The sequence below is a fragment of the Dermacentor variabilis genome, chromosome 5 (genome assembly GCF_050947875.1).
Source record: "Dermacentor variabilis isolate Ectoservices chromosome 5, ASM5094787v1, whole genome shotgun sequence".
Classification (NCBI taxonomy): Eukaryota; Metazoa; Arthropoda; class Arachnida; order Ixodida; family Ixodidae; genus Dermacentor; species Dermacentor variabilis.
In genome coordinates this window covers 187,558,998-187,581,786 of record NC_134572.1, presented here as the reverse complement: position 1 = coordinate 187,581,786, position 22,789 = coordinate 187,558,998, and the positions used below count along the sequence as shown (strand labels likewise).

General features: G+C 47.9%; 1 protein-coding gene across 2 annotated transcripts in view; it reads right to left on the bottom strand.

Moving 5' to 3' along the window:
* The window catches only part of LOC142583398 (cuticlin-1-like), a 140,580-nt gene that overhangs the window by 75,254 nt on the left and 42,537 nt on the right, over nucleotides 1-22,789 (bottom strand). For both annotated transcript variants that reach the window (XM_075693847.1, XM_075693849.1), the window contains exon 2: nucleotides 20,183-20,224. In XM_075693847.1, the coding sequence (XP_075549962.1) occupies nucleotides 20,183-20,215 (33 nt within the window). In that variant the 5' untranslated portion in view covers nucleotides 20,216-20,224. The remainder of the gene's footprint in view (nucleotides 1-20,182; nucleotides 20,225-22,789) is intronic.

Below are 22,789 nucleotides of genomic sequence, written 5' to 3'. Positions count from 1 at the left end.
TCGGCATATCTGGCAGGAATACTGGTAGTGCATAGCAGTGCGGAGCTAAATTTGTCATGAACATGAAACAAGTTCGCCTTCCTTCCAACGCTTATTTACAACGCATTAAAAGAAGCAGAGCATTTATACATGTGTCCGTCTGTGGGCACTAACGGTTCCCGATACGCTCTTCGCTCTGCGGAAAGGGCGGCGGTCGAGATAACATCGAGGATAACATTGAGGATGCGAGGCCATCCCCACGCCGACGCAACGACATGCGCGACTCACAATAAGTCGTCTGCTTGCACCGGACTATTACGCGGTCGGCTGAGAATCTCCACGTAGCACATGAAGTGATCGCGAGGTGCGTGTTACGAGGTGCGGCCGCAGGGAACGCCGCTGCGCGTCGCGTTACTCGTTGAAACGCGCGTAGCCGTCGCACGTTAGCATTCTTTCTCTATGACGTTAGTGAGGACGCAGAACAGCCGCGCTGTGTCCCATGCGCGGACAAAGAACGGAGCGCTGTCGGTTCAGCGAAGCCGCGGAATAAGCGAGGAACGTTCGTGCCAGTGACAGGAGGAAGTATTGTCCCCTGTCGGCGACCCATTCGGTGCCGTTACGGGGCTCAATCGTGGGAATGGCGTGCGCCCAAGGGCAAGGTTGCGCACTCACCCTCGCGTGATTCGCTTTCTCGCACTGCGGATCGCTTCCTCGTCAACGCACGCGCGCCCTCTGGCCAACAACGGGCGGCGTAACGATCCCGACTGCGCCAAAGCGACGGGAGCGGAATCTTTGTTTGCGTGCGTCCCACCCCTCTCTCCCCAAAAGAGACGCACGGATGACGTGAGCGACAATGGTTCCGAGCGAGCCTCTGTTTTCAAGCGACGCTGTTGCACGACGCTTCCGTAGAGAATACCCGTGACGCGCGTCATTTGCCGGCGCATGGACGGACCGCAGCAACGGTGCGTGAAAGAACAGCACGCGCTATTTTTTTCCGATTCGTGAAAATTCGCCTGACTATAAAATGAAGTCTCGACCAGAGGGCATAACCAGTAAATCGCGGCTTGTAGAGCTTTCTTTCATTATTATCATTATCATTATTATTATACCATGCTACTTTATTGCTTTCTTTAGGCACTATTATGCTTTTTCCTATCGGTAAAATGGAACGTGCTCCTCTCAATCTTTCAGTGTGTATATACACGTTATATCTACCCTTAAGTATATAAGCTACCAAACCGTATCTGCATGTTTTCAGAAAAGAATCCACAAAATGGGAAACTTAAGAATAAGACCACCTGAACAATTACTGTGTAGCTGATCGATGACACTGGGTTTCAATCCTTGAATGACCGGCCGGGACATGCATTTCCTGCCTCGTCCCAAGCGTAAGCTCTGTGGCGTGGGAAAGCACCTCTGTCTCCGCATTGTATATCTCGAAGAATAAGGCTATTCTTTTTCCGCCGGCACCAAACTAAAGGTCGTGTCAGCGCAGAACGCATAACGCTACACCGCTTAGCATTGTTGGGTACACACAGACTCCACACGTGAATCGCACCTGTTTTGACCTCGCCACCGGCTAGTCTCATCTCGGCCAACCTTCGGCGATCGCGGCAGGCGATCCTGGGTGGGCCCGTTATGCGACTAGAGAAGCCGTAACGACGAATGCTCAGAGCGAGAAGCCCCCCACAGGGAACGAGCGGATCGAGGGACGCGTGCTCGGAAAGAATAGCGGGCCACGACTGGTCCGGCCTAAGCGATCATCCTTTTCAGCCTGCTCGGTGATCAGCGAGCGGACTGCCAAGGGTGAACGCACGTCGACCATCCGCGTCTCCGCTATAGCGGCAGTACGGGCCCGCACGTGAAGAAAAAAAAGAAAAGCGCGACGGCACGGCCGACGAAGAAGGATGCCGGCACGTGAATCCCCATCCTGCAACGTTCGTGCAGCGACGATCAATCGCTGTTCGCGAGCTTACCACTTTTCGCATAATGAAGAAACAAAGCCCTTCCTCGAATTGCGCGCCACCAGCGTGACCAATTTGCGTGACTTCGTGCACGTGTGACGTGAGCAAGGCCCGAGTGCTTCCGCAATACAGCAGTGTTCACTTCGGCACTTTCATCCCTCCCCGGTCATTAGAAAGATCACGCACCTATCCTGGAAAGAAAGAAAGAAGAAAGAAAAGACGAATCGAAAAGAACGAAAGTTTCTGGCGCACGCCCCCTTTGAAATAGTGAATAGGTCCATCGAAACTACCTGCTCAGCCATCCAGAACGCTAGCTGGTATGCTGTGCGTTTTTCGGGAGGTACAGTGCGCAAAAGCGACTCCAGCGGCGCGGCCGAATCTGAGAGGTGCCGACGCTTGCGCGCTGCTGGGCCCATGGCGGACGGCCGTCGCAGTGGCGGAAAAGCCGCGCAGTGTAGACGCGAGTGAGCGTCAACGCCCTTTCGCGGACGCCGCGGCGCACGCTACGAAGGTAACGAGCCCACGGGATCTCACTGGTGCGGAACGCAGCTTTCGCGGAAATCGCTCACATTCGGCGTTTGGCGCGATGCGCTGCAAACGCGTTTCTCTGCCGCTTTTGCTCTTCGTGGCTGCTGCTGGGGCACAACCTGAATCATGCGTCAACGACGTCTTCCAGGAGCACTGTGGTATGCAAGAACTCTACAGTAGCGTTCCCACTACAGGTATAAAGACTACTCCACCCTGTGACCGCGCTCACCATTCCTTGTTTGGCCCCACGGCCAGGCTGCTGCGTTGAAGGCAGCGCACATTAACGCGATGTGCAGGAAAGCGTCACAGAAAATCCAGCGTCGGCGCCCGCGTCCGGCGTCTATGGTCCGGCGCCGGACGTCGATTTCGAAAAAGGAATGCCGAACCAAATTCCAAATCACAGCATTGCCATTTGTTGGGCGCGTTGGTAAAGTGAAAGCATATTTAGCGCCAGCAAACAAGGACGGAAGGGAGACGACAACACATGCGCTAACTTCAACAACTTGATTTTCAGGAAATACACCTAGACACGTGTGTTAGTGCCCCTTCAATAGACTTGTTAGATAAGGAGACGGCTTTTTTGGATGGGTAAGATTTGGATAAGGTGGCGCCACTGTGCATGGGTTATATAGGTGTATTTCCTGAAAATCAAGTTGTTGAAGTTAGCGCATGTGTTGTCGTCTTCCTTCCGTCATTGTTTGCTGGCGCTAAATATGCTTCCAAATCACGCTTGCCCAACAACTCTTGTACTACCAAAATTGCTCATACCTTTTATTTCATTCTTTACAAAGTTATTCCTCGGAATTTGAGAATGGCAGTCCACAAACAAATGTAACGAAAAGAAGAAAGCACCGACAGCGCACATATTTTATGTTAGCTCTTCTCAGACTGATACATTAAAAGTGGGAAACAATAAGAGGAGATCGACGCACGCAAGAGGCCGCGTTTGCACCAGAAAACTTGCCTTCGTGCATAGCGTTCGCCGCCAGCGTTTCCCGGTAAACGTTACGGTTACATAAGCTGCAGTTGCTGGGAGGCATGAAAATCAATCAGGGGCCTTTGAATGCTATCGCGTTCCACTCTTAATAAAGGCGAAAAAAGAAGCTTTAGCTCGGGCCCAACTCCGACGCGGCCTATTCAAATACATGTAAAAAGCAAAAACGTTTTTATGAGATAACCCCTGGACCGATTTTGATGAAATTTGTTGCATTTGAAAGAGAAAGTTGAATTCTAGTGACTGTTGGAAGCGGAATTTCGATTTAGGGCTTGAATTTTCTTAAAACGATTTTCAAATATTTGACCGTTTGAAAAAAATAGAAGCACGAAGTTTACAAATTGATAGCTATGCATCAAGAACTGATATCGCGGTTCTGTAAACGGCACCCATTAGATCATTCAAAGCGGACAAATTCAATATGTCATTTTACATCTTACATGAATTTGTTACCTTGGTTACAATGGTTTTACAAAAGTTGAATATAAAAAAAATTTAATCATAGGAAAATACATGTGTAACATATCAATTTTGTCCGCTATGGATGTACTTTTAGATGCAATTCACAGAATTGTATTATAATCTTTGGTGGTTGAGTTACAGAGTTGTAAACTTGATAGTTTCGTTTTTTGAAAATTTTTGATTTTCGCCAATTTTTAATAAAAGATTGACGACCTAACTCAAAAATTCGAAACCAATAGTCACTAGATTTTAAGTTTTTCTTTTAAATGCAACAAACCTCGTCAAATTCGGTGCAGTGGTTGCCGAGAAAAACGAATTCTCCTTTTACATGTATCAAGAAACGCCAATGTATGAAAGCCTCTAACCCTACAGCTAGAATAGAACTGGCAGAACTTTCTAAATTAATCAACAAGCGTAAGACAGCGGACATCAGAAACTATAATATGGATAGAATTGAACAGGCTCTCAGGAACGGAGGAAGCCTAAAAACAGTGAAGAAGAAACTAGGAATAGGCAAGAATCAGACGTGTGCGTTAAAAGACAAAGCCGGAAATATCGTTACTAATATGGATGAGATAGTTCAAGTGGCTGAGGAGTTCTATAGAGATTTATACAGTACCAGTGGTACCCACGACGATAGTGGAAGAGAGAATAGCCTAGAGGAATTCGAAATCCCACAGGTAACGCCAGAAGAAGTAAAGAAAGCCTTAGGAGCTATGCAAAGGGGGAAGGCAGCTGGGGAGGATCAGGTAACAGCAGATTTGTTGAAGGATGGTGGTCAGATTGTTCTAGAGAAACTGGCCACCCTGTATACGCAATGCCTCATAACCTCGAGCGTACCGCAATCTTGGAAGAACGCTAACATAATCCTAATCCATAAGAAAGGGGACGCCAAAGACTTGAAAAATTATAGACCGATCAGCTTACTGTCCGTTGCCTACAAAGTATTTACTAAGGTAATCGCAAATAGAATCAGGAACACCTTAGACTTCTGTCAACCAAAAGACCAGGCAGGATTCCGTAAAGGCTACTCAACAATAGACCATATTCACACTATCAATCAGGTTATAGAGAAAGTGCGGAATATAACCAACCCCTTTATATAGCTTACATTGATTCTGAGAAAGCGTTTGATTCAGTCGAAACCTCAGCAGTCATGGAGGCATTACGGAATCAGGGTGTAGATGAGCCATATGTAAAAATACTGGAAGATATCTATAGCGGCTCCACAGCCACCGTAGTCCTCCACAAAGAAAGTAACAAAATCCCTATAAAGAAAGGCGTCAGACAGGGAGATACGATATCTCCAATGCTATTCACAGCATGTTTACAGGAGGTATTCAGAGGCCTGGAGTGGGAAGAATTGGGGATAAAAGTTGATGGAGACTACCTTAGCAACTTGCGATTCGCTGATGATATTGCCTTGCTTAGTAACTCAGGAGACCAATTGCAATGCATGCTCACTGACCTGGAGAGGTAAAGCAGAAGGGCGGGTCTGAAAATTAATTTGCAGAAAACTAAAGTATTGTTTAACAGTCTCGGAAGAGAACAGCAGTTTACGATAGGTAGCGAAGCACTGGAAGTGGTAAGGGAATACATCTACTTAGGGCAGGTAGTGACCACGGATCCGGATCATGAGACTGAAATAACCAGAAGAATAAGAATGGGCTGGAATGCGTTTGGCAGGCATTCTCAAATCATGAACAGCAGGTTACCACTATCCCTCAAAAGGAAAGTGTATAACAGCTGTGTGTTACCAGTACTCACATATGGGGCAGAAACCTGGAGGCTTACGAAAAGGGTTCTGCTGAAATTGAGGACGACGCAACGAGCTATGGAAAGAAGAATGATGGGTGTAACGTTAAGGGATAAGAAAAGAGCAGATTGGGTGAGGCAACAAACGCGGGTAAACGACATCTTAGTTGAAATCAAGAAAAAGAAATGGGCATGGGCAGGACATGTAATGAGGAGGGAAGATAACCGATGGTCATTAAGGGTTACGGACTGGATTCCAAGGGAAGGGAAGCGTAGCAGGGGGCGGCAGAAAGTTAGGTGGGCGGATGAAATTAAGAAGTTTGCAGGGACAACATGGCCACAATTAGTACATGACCGGGGTAGTTGGAGAAGTATGGGAGAGGCCTTTGCCCTGCAGTGGGCGTAACTAGGCTGATGATGATGATGATGACTCGAGCTAAAGCTACCTCTTAAGCGTCCTTCAAATTGTTTCTCATCGATTGCTTGCCTCTAATTTACAGCAACTCTAACACAGCGACCTTACTTATTGCAACTATATGGACACTCAAAGCGAATTTTTGCCGTCTACGAGTCTTACACACTTCGTGTAATATTCTAACATGTTGATGTCTCGCTGATTGCTTCGCCCTTATGGCGAAGCGGCGATATATTTCTTTTGTTGTCCTAGAACCAGGCTATAGTACTGGACTGGATGTTCGGTCTCTTGATTGAGTACGTGCAAATTCAGGCGTATACAAAATAAATTAATAACACATAACAAAAAAGTGCAGCCTACATAGCTTTTATCACGTTCTGCATTCCATTGAAAGTGACCGGGTCACTTCAAAGCAGTGTCCTTCAAAGCGGATCGGACATTTATTAATGCGAGTCACATAAGCCATAAAGTTTGCAGAGCTTTAGGTGTGTTGCGCCGGTGTCAGAATATATTACCTATAAAACAAACACTATTATCATATAGCGCTCTTTCTTCTTCACGTCTATATGAGTGTCATCTGGTTTGGTGCACAGGCTCTAAAGCATCATTAAATAATCTGGCCGTGCTGAAAAAAAATGAAAAAAGAAGAAAAAAGAAGAAAAAACCTCGCGGTGCCCTGGAGGTGTACGAAATAACGCACACATCGCTTCATTATTTATAAAGTATACAATATTGAGAGTAAGCAATTATTACGAATACCAGTTTTTGTCAACTTTAACATCAGAAATATGCAGAGGAAGCACCCTCTTACGTACTTTGGCCAATTTGCAACCAAATTGGGCCAGTCGCCTCACTCGACATACAGAGAATTGGTATGTACCATGTCCTCCTACTACTTATGGACTTCAAACATTACATTTCTGTCTTCCGAGTTTACTGAACAAATGTAAATTAACAATCGAAAGCTTACGTAACTTTTCTAAAACTCATATACTACACAGGATGTCCTGAATGTGCTATGCATGTAATAGTAGGTCATTTCTGTTACGGTTAATTAGTGGCATGCAATTACCTATTGCTTTGTTATTTAATTATTTTTATATATCTCAGAGTATCATTTTACGCTCCGCTGTGACGGGCCACGTGCGTGTTACTTTTGTATTGTCACTTTCTGTTGCCTGTAATTTTGTTTTCCGGGTGATGGGGCCAGTCAAGCTGTGAAATACAGCTTTTTCTAATCACACCTAACTACGTCTACGTGCAGTCTTATGTACCTGCCACGTGGTTGAATAAACTCAAACTCAGCTAAAAAGTGTCGCAGCGATATTCAAGCTTACGGTGCTTCGTTTTAAACAAGGCGCAAATAAAGTTGGAAGCGGTAAAACTTCCGCGCTGCCTTCCTTGAAAACAAAGTGGTTGACTGCAGCAGGGACAGACATTGGGGCCGTGACGCGCGAACCCTCTCCCGCAGCAGCGCCCACCGTCTCCAATCGGGACGATCTCTGCATCTGCGTGCACATCGATACCACGCCGCAACCCTGCATCGCGAGGAGGCACGAGTCGTGACCGCTGCTGCTTGTTATCTCTGTGCTCGCCTTAGGGACGACTCCTTGCGGGCAGGATATGCGACCGTTTGTAGCCGCAGCCTCAGACTAGCCGCTCGCCGCATTGCACAAGATGAGCGGATTACTGCCGGTCGAAATCGAGTTATTACTCGCGCTGCCCCGCCTCCGGCGGTAGTGCGAGTCGCCCTTTAGGCCACGCCGCGCGGAAGCTGCGTGCGAGGCTCGTCTCGGCGCTTCCTGTCACGCAGTGCGGCGCCCGAACAGGTTCGCTGGCCTCGAATGGGTGTCGCCGGTTCTTCTTCTTTGAGCACGGCCGACGCTTTCACTGGTCTGCGCCGCCTGCAGCGATGTCTGCACGGCTCGCATGCGGTGGTGCTTCGCACGCGAGAGCTAACGGCGATCGGTTTCGTGAGAGCGGGCTTTGGCACGTCATTGCGCAATCTGTAGAGGTGATGTCTTGTAAGCCTCCCAGTCGTCACAACACTTTCGACAACGTGGCTTGTTGACGGCTTTGCCCATGGCGAACGGATGTCTGAAGACATCAATGAAGACGTCTTCGGATACTCCTCCAATGCTCGGTTTAGGCCACGGTCGCGGGATATTTATACTTACACGTCAGGCGCAATACTTCGCAGGATCCAATCGAACAAGGGGCTTGATTTCTTCACAGTGCAAGTGGGAGACGACCAAATTTTAAAAGCGCCTTCAGTCTGTATATACTTGCGAACTCAACGTAACGGTTTTATTCGCGTAGTTTATGCAAAGGCGCGCAGAAACAGAGCAAGTTCTCTTCAACCACACTGGTACTGCGCTTCTTCTATCGAGCACCATGAAGTACTGCAACAGTATGCGCGCTTATTGCCAGGTACACAACATCGAAAGACCGACTAACGCTAACAAATCCTTGCACAAAACCAAGGCCATACCGTGATGAAGCAGAATGCAGTAACCAGGACACGCGCGAAATACTTATGTAACGCTGAGTGGGTGGGCCAAACGCCACACCAGTCCAAGTGCAAAAGCGACCACGCCTTCACTAACGCTTCCGTTTGCTGTATCGACGTAACTCTAAAAATGCCAGCAGAAACTCGCGTCTCGTTCATCGTTCAAATCACGCAGGACTAACTCGAGTCAGACTCATGTGTGAAAATGAAATGAGGGGGAGAGCGACGAAGTGAAGCAGGCAGAAAATCCGCTTGAGTCAGCTCGGTGCCCGTTCCTGCGCAAGGAGGCCTTACGATTCCACCACAGGGCGTCTCCCGCTGTTTCTCTACAGACGCGGACGTGACGTCACAAGAGAGGATATACCGGGCGGGTCCCGTTTAGAACCCCGTAGTAGTTCCGCGGCGATGACGAGGGGTGCATCTGTGAGTGTCTGTCTTTCACGCGGCGCTCGGTTGAACGATCGGAAGATGGAGTGCGCCTTTGTGGCACGGGTGGCGGCGACCGCCGTTTGCAGTGTCACAGCGCCGCACGGGGGAGCTTCCGTCGCGAGCGACAACCACCCCAGCGATTCAGCCTCCGGCTCTGCGCGAGACGCCACTCTCGTTCGCTGCCTGCCGTTCGGTCGTGTCATTCACCGTAAACGTCGTTTGGCACGCGCGCACCTGGGGGAACCGTGGAAATTCCCGGTATACGATTCTCTGACCACACGGCAACATTATATCTGTGCCTCGAGCGGCACGGATATAATTACCGGATATAACGAAGTAATCTTCAACGTTTCTCGCCGATATCAGTGTGTAGGGCATATATGATTGTAATGATCATTGGACATAATAAAAGCATCTTTGAGTAAAATCCGACTTCCGTTATAACGAGGTTCAACTGCAGTAAACGTCCAAGCTTGTCTGAGCTGCGCCAGCCTTTGACATAAGTGAAGTAAAAGTAATTTATAGTCTGTTAATGAGGTAAATTGGAAAGCCCCTTATAACACGTCGTACAAGGCATCGACATGCTGAACCATTAACGTCTTATCTCGCGAGAACTAACTTTTTCAAGTATTCTTTCCTGCACCATAACCGACGGCAACAACTTACATGTAGCACATATATTAAGCACTGATGTCATTGAACAATTAAGACATTAAGTGTGTTCTGTCCTTTTTGTACGGTCTTATTATGTACTATGTAAATGTGCTAATACATGATGTGCTTCTTCAATGTTGTTGCGTATATGCAGTGCTGCTTGCTCAATAAAGTTATTGCTTATTTCGCGCTGTGTTTTAAACTTCCTTGCTGAATTGTCTTATTCTTCAATCTTATTGCATATTTACTTTTGTATTTATGTATTTTTTTCATTTTGTATGCTATCTACGCCCCTCCTACTTGGACCCTTAATGAGGCCTGCAGTATATTCTAAATAACAAAAAAAAAACAAATACTAAAGGTAAGCTGAAGAATTTAGCAATTTTTATCAGATTGCTGGCAGCATTGATACAACGCAAAAGACAAAAACGCAGAAGGAAAACGTATAATATAGGGCAAGTGCTGACTTTAGCACTTAATTGTTGCCAGATTTCTTGACGAATCCTGATTCATGCGTTTTAATAAACTCACCGCTACATTCTTTTGATGCTTCTGGTTAAGGCTTGTATCATTGCAGTTTCTCTTGATTTCTATGTTAGCAACCGTCTTTATTTTTACATATCTTCGGCAATACAACATATAATCTACTATATCTGCTTTGTGCATGACCAGTTTCTTGTCCTGGACGCAGATATGCGTGCGTTTTGCTGCGTGTTACTCACTTTCACTGTTTTACCATAGTCAGGAACATGAACGAACCGTCACATTAGATTGCTTTCTTTAATGTCTGGTAACAAATTACCTAATTAGTACAAAACATTATGCAGATCCGAAGCACTAGTTCGAATTCATGTGAAGCGAAGCATTAGTGAAGCGGTTTATTGAATTCTATACTGCTACTAACGGGGATGCATTTAATTGTGCTCACTTTGAATTGAATTTGTTTACAGTAACGTTGTGGGAGATCAGGTAAAAATCTCATCAAGCTTTCCTCGTATTCAGTCTGCAGTCTCCGCAAATGTTCTTGTTTATCCATTACAGAGGTCGCACCTATCACGTCACGCAACGTTCAATAATAATAATAATATTTGAGGTTTTACGTGCCAAAACCACTTTCTGATTATGAGGCACGCCGTAGTGGAGGACTCCGGAAATTTTGACCACCTGGGGTTCTTTAACGTGCACCTAAATCTAAGCACACAGGTGTTTTCGCATTTCGCCCCCATCGAAATGCGGCCGCCGTGGCCGGGATTCGATCCCGCGACCTCGTGCTCAGCAGCCCAACACCATAGCCACTGAGCAACCACGGCGGGTACGCAACGTTCAGGTTTGCATTCCACACCGTTCGCAAGATGTACGCCGAAGCGGAAACACCAAATCGGGCGGATGCACAGTCTGAGACGTCTACGCAGTGGAGTCACGAGGACGAAGGCGATGCACGACGCTTGAGGCGAGTGCCAGCAAACTATACAGTCGAAAACGGCGCACGTGACAACCTCGACGGCAGCGGAACTGGCAGCGCTTCGTGTCGCACTGCACTTTATTAATGACGAACGAGCACACAAACGGTCGGTTTTCTGCGACTCGAAGCCGGCACTGCAGTGTTTACTGTCAGCCTTACGGTGCGGTGCGGATATTCGAAATCACAAAGGCCATGCACCACCTGACTGAGGCAGGACATTAAATATTCTTTCAGCGGCTACCAAGTCACTGTGGTATCATCGGCAATGAACGCACCGATCAAGCTGCACGTTCCGCTTATGCAGAAGACGACCTCCTATCGATCCCGCTGCCTAGAACAGATGTTGCAAGGATGCTACACCTAATTGCACTCCAATGCACTACACCAGAGTGGAATGAACCGCATTTTATGCGCGCCCGTTTCTACACACTGGATACAAACTTGAGCCTTCGACTTCCCCGAAGGCTTCCCCGAAAAGACGCGACCCTTTTGTGTTGACTATTGTTGGGCATCTCGTTCACCAATGTCTACGCGCTCCGCATAGGTGTATCCGACAACGCAGCATGTGGCGATTGCGGTGACGTGGAAACATTTCGGCATGTTCTTTGCCTGTGCCTGCAATACAGTGTGCAGAGACAATCGCTTTCTGTCGTGCTGAACCAGTTGGACGACGAGCCCCTGCCGGAAGAATTTGAAACATCGACGCGACTTAACACCGCAGCAGAAAGCCGTGCAAGCGCTACTGCAGTGCGCTTCTTGAGATCGACCGGTCTGTGATTGGAGCGTCTTTTCTATTACCTGTTCCTGTTCTTCCTTTCTTTCTATTTTTCTCGCTCTCTTTCTGTCCTCTTATTGCCCTCTTTCCAAACCCTATATCCCCCACCCCAGTGCAGAGTAGCAAACCGGAAACTCCCCTCTCGTTAACCTCACCTACCTTTTCTCTCTCTCTCTCTCTCTCTTGAGGGAAATATAGCGGTGACGGTAGTGCGCACACAGGAGTAACGGCACATATATGTAGCTATATTTAGGGATTCTGTACTTGTTGTATCACAACGGCACATACTAATTCTGGGGGATTGGCCGTGAATGAGCACTCAGTGGTGCATAACCAATAAATAAATAAAAGGAAACCGAATAGCACCGATAATCAGCCGAATATGTACTTCAACTCTATTTGCACATCCGTGTATACAGAGACACCTATGAGCCAACTATAACACATTCTTCTGTTTCAAGTAGGAATTAACTTTTTCTTTTATTACCCACAACAGAGCTAGTGCCTTGCACTCATTAGCACTACTTTGTCGATGAGCGTTCAGTGTTTATAAGAACACGTTTCCTGGTAGTAGCATTCGGCGGATGTATACCCTTCGTATATATATATATATATATATATATATATATATATATATATATATATACCGAGAGCGTAGACAAAGAAAACTTCAAAAAAGAAAAGACAAGAAATGTTTAAATTTCCGGAGGCACAGAACAACGCTTTTTATCATTATTCCTGGGTCCTACCAAACTACCGTTCTCGATCTCTGCTGATAGATTTTGCCGTTCAGTTGTGCCGTTCACTGATCACCTTATCATTCATATGGCTTGTACAAATCGTAATAAGGTAAGGCGAAGCACCGACCGAAACACTACCTAGTTTAATAATGTCCCGTGTGGGAGCCGAAACGTCACTAAATTTCGGTACTGTGCTGGTAGCAACTTCGCTTCGTGTTTTCTTCATATGTACTTTTCCGGCCAGACAGGTTGCCTTCAAACATTGAATTCCACGCCTTGTTCAGGTGCAAATCCCAACGATTGGGATTCAAAGTGAAACTAAGCATATGAGATCTTATTAAACCATGCGCGAAGTTCACCTACATTAATATCCCGGTGTTACTCAAAGCACACATCTGCTTCCTGTGTCATCCTCCTTCATAAAGTGCACTCACGCGTCCTTTCACGTTGACGGCGCATGCCGCGAACGCGATTTCCGTCAACGACGGAAATAATAGTTCCGACGAGTGCTGTGTACGTTCTCTCCACTTAGTATTCACGGAACTCCCGTCTAAAGAACGACTTCTCGGAAGTCACGTTTGCAGAGTTCGCGGTCGCGCCGCCGCCTATACACTTCGCGGAAGAGTGGAAAGGCGCCTTTTTTTTTTTTTTTTTTCGGTAGGGCGGCTTCTCCATACACAAGGGGGATGCGTGGTCGAGGCGTGAATGCCGACGGATCCGCCGAATTAGACGGTCACGACCGAAAGGGGAGGAAGTTCGGCACCGCGACCTGTCAATGGCGACGCATCGGGATGTTCACGCCGAGGCGGGGCACAGTGAAGCCTGGCGCGAGCTCAAAAAGAGAAGTCATCAACCAATGCGGGTGCAGCTTTGCAACAATGGCTGACAGGGCGTTGCGCTGCTGTACCAATGACGCTTGCTCCGCTCTTCGTCACGGTGCGGACATTTTCAAAGGGCACCTCGAGAATTTGCTCTATGCAAGGCTTGTATGCATAAAGGAAATTGCACAAGCTACGTTAACGTATATCCGACAACGTCGGGCAGAGGGGGCTTGTGTAGACGTGTCACGGTAACGCTGGCCGATCGGAGTCGATGATTCGTCCGTCAACTCTCGGCTCACGCTGACTCTCGGCTCAAACCCGCATGCATCGAGTTTATATAAACGATGCGCTAGAGTGCTCAGATACGTTCGAGATGATGACACATAAATGTGGCAAGTTCAACTTTCTTGTACCAGCAGTGGAGGTCGACGGAAGTTACGTATTATGGGGAAGATTAGAAATCGGTTGCACGCGCATTTTACAGGACCTGCCAAGCCGTGAACGACGGCCATCTTTCAGAAGGCAGCCATGGAGCGTGCACCCAGGGTTGGAACGGGAAATGAGAGCAAGATGATTTAGTGTGGCTTAAAATGCAATAACGGATGCCTAAAATTTTAGCCGAGATAAAAATTAAGCGAGATTGTCCAAATCGTATACTGCTTACAAGGAATCAACAGTGGCCAGCTTGAGTAACGTAGTTGTAAATCGACAGTGGGATGCAATCGAAGTCGAAGGCAGCAGAATATTGGGATGAGATCACAGAATTCGCAGGTATAAGGTGTGGCTGACGCACGACAGGGGAGAATGAACGATCTTTGGAAGCTGTTGTGGACATAAATGGTCTAATAATTACGATAGCAATGACCAGTGAAATGTAAATGCCACTTTTGCGTGTATACGAGCATTCGTTGTCAGTAACCGAAAGAAGTGCTGGAAAAGACGGGTCAATGCAGAGCTGACCCGCCGTAGGTCAGCTTTGCATTGCGGCCGCCGTGTTTGCTTAGTGGCTTTGGTGTGGCGCTGCTAAGCATGAGGTCGCGGGATCAAATCCAGGCCACGGCGGCCGCATCTCGATGGGGGCGAAATGCAAGAACATCCGTGTACTTACATACATAAAGCTTTAAAGAACCCCAGGAAGTGAAAATTAATAAGGAGTCCCCGAGTACGGCGTACCTCATAAGGAAATCGTGGTTTTAGCATATGAAACCCCATACCTTTTAATGTAAAGCTCCTGACAGTTTTATGTGAAATGTACTTCATTCTGCAAATATTTTGTACTTTCCCGACATATTGCTTCAGTAAGGGGCTATCTGTAGCGTCGCACGTTAGTTAAGAGCTGGTGAATCTCGATCGCGTGTTGAAAGAGGATGTGTACTGTATACTCGGTCGCAAATTCGATTACAGTTATAAATGCTGTGAGCTATTCCAGTCAGGTCAGCCTTTTGTGCCAGCACAGACAGTTTCTCTGTCGAATGGCTTGCTTGTTCGAAGTGTGGTCCCAAATTATCAGTTGATACATGTTCACCCGCTTTCTTTTTTTGCTTTTTGCACTTCTACACGAAAACACCTCACGCGTGCTTCTTTATGCACACAACCGTTAGGTGAGGAGGGACGCAGCCGCTCGCGCATTCTTTCGTGCTTCTGTCGTGGCCCTTCCGAGCGCCTTTTTTTTCTGCTGAGGAATGTTTCTGCCGGCCATTTCCGCGCGGTCGCAACCGGTGCGTGACGTCGTGCTTCCTCGAGATTATGCTGGCGGTGAAATTTATGCTCCCGACTTGGGCGCCCTCGTACTCCACTGCTTCTCGCTCCTTCTTTTGTTTTTGTGTTTCGGCGCTGTGGTTACGTGATGCGCTGTCGCCCTCCCGCCCCGCGGCCCCTCTTTCCGCAGCGCCCAGCTTCCTCCCAGCACTCCCCACTTTCCCTTCCACGCGCGTATTAATTCCTATCTCTAGTCTCGGAATATCTTGTCGCGTACTCGTCTCTCTGGCGTCGAACAATCTCGGAATTTTCGGCATTCGCGCCGGTAGCTGTGTGAGCGCGCCAAAGCAAATGTGTAGGAATGAAGGGAAATGTGTTGGGAGGGTGTGAGGGACCGAGGATTCCCGGGAAGCTCTAATCTCGTGGAATGTGTGAATCTATGTAGCAGCCGGCTTCAACGCCCTGCCAGGTTTGAGAATGCAGCTTTCAGGAATGCCTTCGCGTCGTAGTGAAGGGTAGGGAAGAAGTGACATGCAAGTAAAAAAAAAAAAAGTGTTCACAGTTTCAACGTTTTGCAGTCAGGCACGGTATACTAAACGATCACCGTATCTGTTTCAGATACGCTTTACGCATTATACTACAGCGCGCATTTTTAGCTGTGCCATATTTTGAAAAGTCGAATGCCTACGCTCCGTGGGCGGCAAACGAAGGGAATTCAACAACAACATTCTACTCCCCGATATTTCTTTTTCCTCGTGATATGTTTGCGACGGCATACGGTTTGAGTGTGGTTGTAAATATATCAAAAGAACTTGAAACTTCATGAAATGAAACTTTGAAAGTTTGTTTAATTTATGTAAGTCAGTTATACGTTTCCAAGGAAAACATTTCTTGGACCCAACATAGTCGTTACAGAGCCGCAGCATGGTATTTAGGAAGAAAACACATTTATGACAGTCAGTATTTCTATCGCATAATTGCATAAAACAAAAGTAGACGAAATAGGTAGAGCAAGGAAGTACAATGCCCGTGAGCCCCCCCCCCCCCCCTTTTCAAGCTTCAGTTAAATATAACGAGTTATCTTTTCACAAATAAAGACCTTACCCAGATTCTATTCTGTCATCTTGTTTTCGTCCTCGGTGTTTAGCTACAAATAAACGCCAGTTTCAGAAATTAAGCCCTGTGAATGCTTGTGTAATATAATGCATTGTTAATAAATGCCTGCTTTAAGGTTTTCAAAAACATCTGCAATGTTGCTAATACCGTTCCGTTTTTACAAAATTTTTTAATGTATTTTAACCACGATTAGTAGTTACCTTAGGCAAGAAAATGAAACGATAACGCGACCAACTATCGGCACTACGACAATCGTTGGTTAAGTTAACCTAAATTTCATCGTTGCTTGTAGACGCACTATAAAGGTGCGCAGTACTGAACTTAGATTTAATTGGATTTCACTTGGATTATGATATCAGTTTCCCCGATACCGCCCATTGGTGGCCGACCAGCCGGGCTATCGAGGAGTTTTCCTTGACTGCTGTCAAGGAGGCACGCCAGATTTAGTGCAGAAACAGACAGCTCGTTGGAGTGTCAAGATTGCAGACTGAACGTCTCCGTCGCCGAACGGCGTACTTGTTTGTGCTCCACAACAAAAACAAATACATCTGAGCACGAGGTCGCAGACTCGACTGCAGTTCGGCGCGGGCGCATTGTTGAGTAGGCGGAATAACAATAATAATAAAAAAACGTTCTTGAAACGAGATTTCCGGACATGTCAAAGAACTGCTGATGGTTAAAGTTAACCCGCATCGGTGTCCCTCACGGCTCCTGCGTTGTTCCGGGAGGTCACGTCCCCATCATCACCGATCCTCCTGTCCGCTGCAGAACACCAACCCGAGTCAGCGCGCCCGTTATCTCTGACCTCCGCACAGAAACCGGACTCACGGCAACGTATCCACGTACCCGCCGGGTTGGTGGTACGCACCGCCCAACCTTGTGGCAGCGGCTGCCACCGGCGCCGGGCGCCGGGTCGGCCGGAGAGAATACCAATCGACTGAGATGGTCGCCCGGGGACTGACGAATACTTACGAAGTGCGGTTTAAGCGCTATGCCGTCCTGTGCTGTCCCGGCCCGTGGCGATGTTTACGCATTTAAGCACCAGATGCTGTGGATTAATTGCGCCCCGGACTCTGGCGAATGACAGGCATAATTCGGCGGTATGAATGTGCGAACAAGAAATAAAAGGAAAATGACTGAAGATGCATATCAATACTTTAACTGCAGACATGGCGTTGGCTTTACACGTGCTTGGAGATTCTTCGTCGAGATCAACACGTGGGCTTTAAATGCGTGAGCATTTCAGCGCCTACCCAACGAGAAATTTGAGCTTTCATCACGCAAGACGAATGCAATGGCTCGTACTCCCATAAACAATAGCTCATACCCCCGTTAACAAGCAAAATATACAATGGCTCATGCCCCCGTAAGCAAGCAAAATATACAATGGCTAATACCCGCGTATATATAAGCAGATACTACAAGTGCTCAGCAAAGTGAAGCCATAAGCGCATACATTCATTGAAATCACTCACACATCACAGAGAAGAGCATACGTTTAAAAGAAGCATCCCAACCATCGATAAAGGCTACACCCCTCAGCAAATAAATTGGTGATTTTGCGACAGCTTCGCTGGACATGGAGGTTGATAAGGACCGAAAGGGTTGATAAGGGTCATAGCATGTTCGATAAGGTTGATAACGATCTGTGAGGGTTGATAAGGGTTTACGCTGGTCGAATCAAGTTTCACAACATTGATAATGACACCGGATTGCGTGGCGATGAGCAAGTGCCACAATGCTTACGCATACTGGGACAACTCCCACAGAAGTTCCTGCGTGGTTTTTTTTATTTATTTTTTTTTGCTCACACATACGCCAACGTTATTTCCTCCTCCTCTGTCATCCTCCTTATATTATAATGATGAAATCGGGAATTCATACTGAGCTCGATTTAACACTTGTTAACCTTAGTAATGTCCCTCACATATTCATGGAGGCTACTTAAATAGAGTAATTTACCGAGTATTCATCTTCGCATGAAAGCAATAAAGTTACTTGTGTATTCTTAATCTTTCATACCAAGTTCGCTTGTACATTGTTGTTGTGTTGTTCTTATAGGTGGCGCTAGTAGGAGAAGACGGACCCAAGAACGTGCTTGCGTGCAAGGCGGCCGTCATCTCGCATTCGTCTGTCTATGAAACCGCCGAATGAGCACGGCGACTTGCCCAGCAGGTCTGCGTGGGTTCGTTGCGAGGCGCAGCACGACACGGGTCTCCGGGGACTGCGGCACTTCGGCGGCGCTCTTTCTCGCGCGCGACGCCGAGCTGAGTCTTCGGCCGAGGTGAACGCTCCGTCCGCTGACGAAGCGCGGCCGAGCGTGGCGGCAGAACGACGTCGACGACGGCTCCGTAAAAGCAGCGGCGATCCCGCGCGGGCCCACGTCGCCTGCCGCGGGCCATGTTTTGTCTTAACCAAGTGTGTCGCACACAATGCGGAATTAAAAGGGATTCGCTGAACGTCGAGAACTGCGTGCGGCAACTTGAAAGCGCGCAGGAAACCGATATTGACACGTGAACTCGTTTCCTTTACGGGTGAGCGCTTGTACCGTCCACGAAATGTTATCGCTCAGCGCGGGACGCGTCTACATGTATCGGAAGTTTCTAGAATGTTATCGATGCTTCTATCCGCTGTCTGTCGTCGCCGAACCTTGCGTAATCTTATTGCATGTATGCGCGACGCGAATGGCGTATAACTTTGTGGAAGGCATACGGGTCCCAGCGATTACTCTGGAACATTCGACGATTGATCTATAAAGGCGTAAATATAGTCCCACGTAACGCGCTCGCGCACGCTACGTTACGTTGGCGAAAACAACTCCTTCTATAGTCCGACTCACTGCAGCGCCGACGTAACCGGCGCCTGCCAGCGCGCCCCGACGGGCTCGGCGCAAATTTGGCTCCTGCTCCATTCGCGCGCCGGCGCCACCGAACGCGTCGACCCACAATGCATTGCGCGCGAAGAAAAAAGGCGCCAACACAACTCCGCAGACGGCTTTTGCGGACGGCGCGCGACTTGGCGAATGTTCTGCGCATGCTCCGAAGATAGCAGCCGACGGCGCGCGCGTTGAAGTATAGACGGGATGGCATCTCGGCTGGCGCAGCGCAACCGACGTAGCGTGACTGACCGCGAACGACGCTCGCCCGCGCGCCGATAACGTCGGACTATAAACGTCGGACTATAAACGCGGCGGCCTTAAAAGCCGCCGCGTTTGGTCCGCTAATCAGATTTTCGACGAACGCCGACCATGTTCGCCGCTATCGTTGTGCTATAAGTATAGTCTGTTTTATGGGCACAGGTTCGCCCAATAAAAGTTAGTTTTGTCGTTCACAGTATTGCTACTGTGTTCTTCAACGTCACCACCACGTGACAATATGACGTGGCATAGTATATCGAATGCTATAAATACAAGTGTTACACAGCCCGTCGTTATTTTGAGGATGGAAGCAGATTTAATATTGAGCAATCAGTCGTTTGCAGCTCGAAGGAAAACTGATATATCGATGGCAGGAACACCCGACGAAAATATTTCAGGTTTGCCAGGTAGGAGTCGGGGTGCGCCGGCGAGTACGGACGCCTAATTTCGTTTATATTGCATCAAAGATTAAGTAGATTGTTCACGACAAGCATTAAACACTGCTGCGGTGGCAAGCACGTATCGCTGTAGATTTTCGACTGCTATCCCTTTACATTAATGAGTAGCAGAACAAGGTTTCATTCATTCATCATTCATTCATTCATTCATTCATTCATTCATTCATATCCAGGAGTTCAAGAGAGCGTTGCGCGGGTATATGTATGTACAAAAAATGTTTGCGCTGACCTTCGTGGGTCTTCTATGAGTACTAAGGAAGCGGTGAAATGGCAAGAAATGCACTCACCAATAATATTATCACAGGTAGCCTTGGCTGCATGTCGATGGACTGAAACGAAATCGAAAGAGAGCAAGGTTAGAAGACACCTTCGGCAAGAGAGAAAGAAAGCCCGCCAGGCAGACAGCTCGTTTGAGTGCAGCACGCGGTCAGGCGGGACAAAAGCGAGCATACCGTGCATGGCGAACCGCAACGGCGGCAAGATCCGGGCCATAAAGCTGGCACCACTCGGGGGCCAGACGGCTAACGAGCAGAAACGGAACTACTGTGTGCGTGATAAACGGTTGCGGAACGAGTTCTTCCTTTTCCGACTGCCAGGCTCGTTTGTTTTCTGTGCTCGGGGCCGTTGCCTCTGTACTGCTTTCTCCACGCATTTGTTGCTTTGTTTTGGATGTTACTACCTTGCTGCGGCAGATTTCTGCAGGTCAAGCACTTGGGTAAAATGGCGTAAATATAACATAATCTTAGCTCTCTGCAGTGCACACAGAGTTTACTGCTTTCAACATGGAAATGAGGAAACGAGAAACAAATTATCGAAACAAATCAATTCTTTTTTAGTTATGACCGCGGTAAACCTGTATAGTACACTCCTCTTGACGCTGCTTATGTAATCTGACATTGGTATAGCCGCAGCGGAGACGCGGAAGACGTAGCTAGGTCGTGCATCAGAAGCCATAAATAGAATAGGCACAAGCAGCAGCGCCTAATGAACTGAAGCTCTGTGGGCTAAAAGCCGCTGTTCATAATTCAGAATACGTAAGAAAAAAAAAGCTTCAAAAGTCAACGCACATCATGGACCATGAGGAACGTCATGTGAAACAATGTCATAGTGACGACACGACGCGCTGTTCTTGCGCCATTGTCGCAGACTTGCCGACGCATACTTTCGTGTCCTTGTCCCGACTTGGTCTAGAGCTGTTCCGATGCTTGTTGAATCGTTTCGAATCGCGAATCGTGAAACTTGAGGTGAAAGTTTCGAATCGTGGTAATTTCGTGCGGCTGTTGCGCGGCTTCATCTCGCATTTCAGCGCAGGCTTGACAGCGAGACGGGCAGTTGCGCTTCAACTACGAGGCAAACGTGCTCCCCTTTTGTGCAGTAGTGCTGTGTAACACGCGGCGCCGAGCGCATCCGTTCTGCCGCCGACCTGAGCCGTAATAGCGAAGGCGTTCAGATGTCACATAGCGTCCCAAAGCGCGAGCTGCCATCAGGGTAGAATAGGGGAGAGGAAACAGGGAAAATCTCGTTGGTTTATAAGTAAATGACTGCCATGCCATGCGATGCTAGCTAACACGTGCGAAGGAGTTGGAAGGTTATTGATCTCGCCTACTATGCGTGTGTGCGTGCCATATCACAGCGAAGCTGTTTATGGCTAGCGTTCCGTGCATTTTTCGTCGTCGTCGTCGTCGTCGTCGTCGTCATCATCATCATCATCATCATCATCACCCTGGTTAAGCCCACTGCAGGGCAAAGGCCTCTCCCATACTTCTCCAACTACCCCGGTCATGCACTAATTGTGGCCATGTTGTCCCTGCAAACTTCTTAATCTCATCTGCCCACCTAAGTTACTGCCGCCCTCTGCTGCGCTTCCCTTCCCTTGGAATCCAGTCCGTAACCCTTAATGACCATCGGTTATCTTCCCTCCTCATTACATGTACTGCCCCTGCCCCCATTTCTTTTTGTTGATTTCAACTAAGATGTCATTAACTCGCGTTTGTTCCCTCACCCAATCTGCTCTTTTCTTATCCCTTAAAGTTACACCCATCATTCTTTCCATAGCTCGTTGCGTCGCCCTCAACTTAAGTGGAACCCTTTTCGTAAGCCTCCAGGTTTCTGCCCCGTACGTGAGTACATGTAAGACACAGCTGTTATATACTTTTCTCTTGAGGGATAATGGCATTTTTCGTGTCCGTCAACAAATCTGTGTGAGCCGAAACTATCATTATCATCAATGTCTCGTGTCCCCGCTCGCGCGCTCGTCGTCGTCTTCTTCCGCAGCTGGCTCCGTTGCCGCTCACCGTGCCAGCGTCCTCACACGCCGCCCCTCCCTCTGCGAAGGCGCTGACGGCACTGGCCGACTGCCAGTCGGTGCGGTGATATGGGTCTTAAATTCTTTGCCTCAATATATCGCGAAATGAAAACACGTACGACGAATGTATAACACGAATGAGCGCGTATGTATAAAAATAAAGGTGTGTGCGTACCTTTAGTTACGATGACCACCGACCAGGACAATAAATGTGTTCGTACCTTTGTTCAAAATTCTGTGTCACCACTTTGTCGTGCGCTACAGAGCTTCGCTGGTCATCCTCCTTCACAGAGTCGAATGGCTCGGATTTTTTTCTATGCTGGCGCCCCTGGTTCAAATCCCGCCATGGGAGACGTTTTTTTTTTTCCTTTCCTTTTTGAAATTGATTGTGCGATTGAGACTAGCCGCCCGGATACCATACGCACACAGAAAACCCGGGCAATGAGCCTATAAATGGTCCGGATTAAAACTGTGCATAACAAGTTATAAACATGCGCACAGTGTTATGGCAGAACTTCGGGGGTTGCAATGATCGCCGCTCCCTCCCTCTGCGAACTTCGGGCAAGTATGCGCGGCCACCCGTCACCAC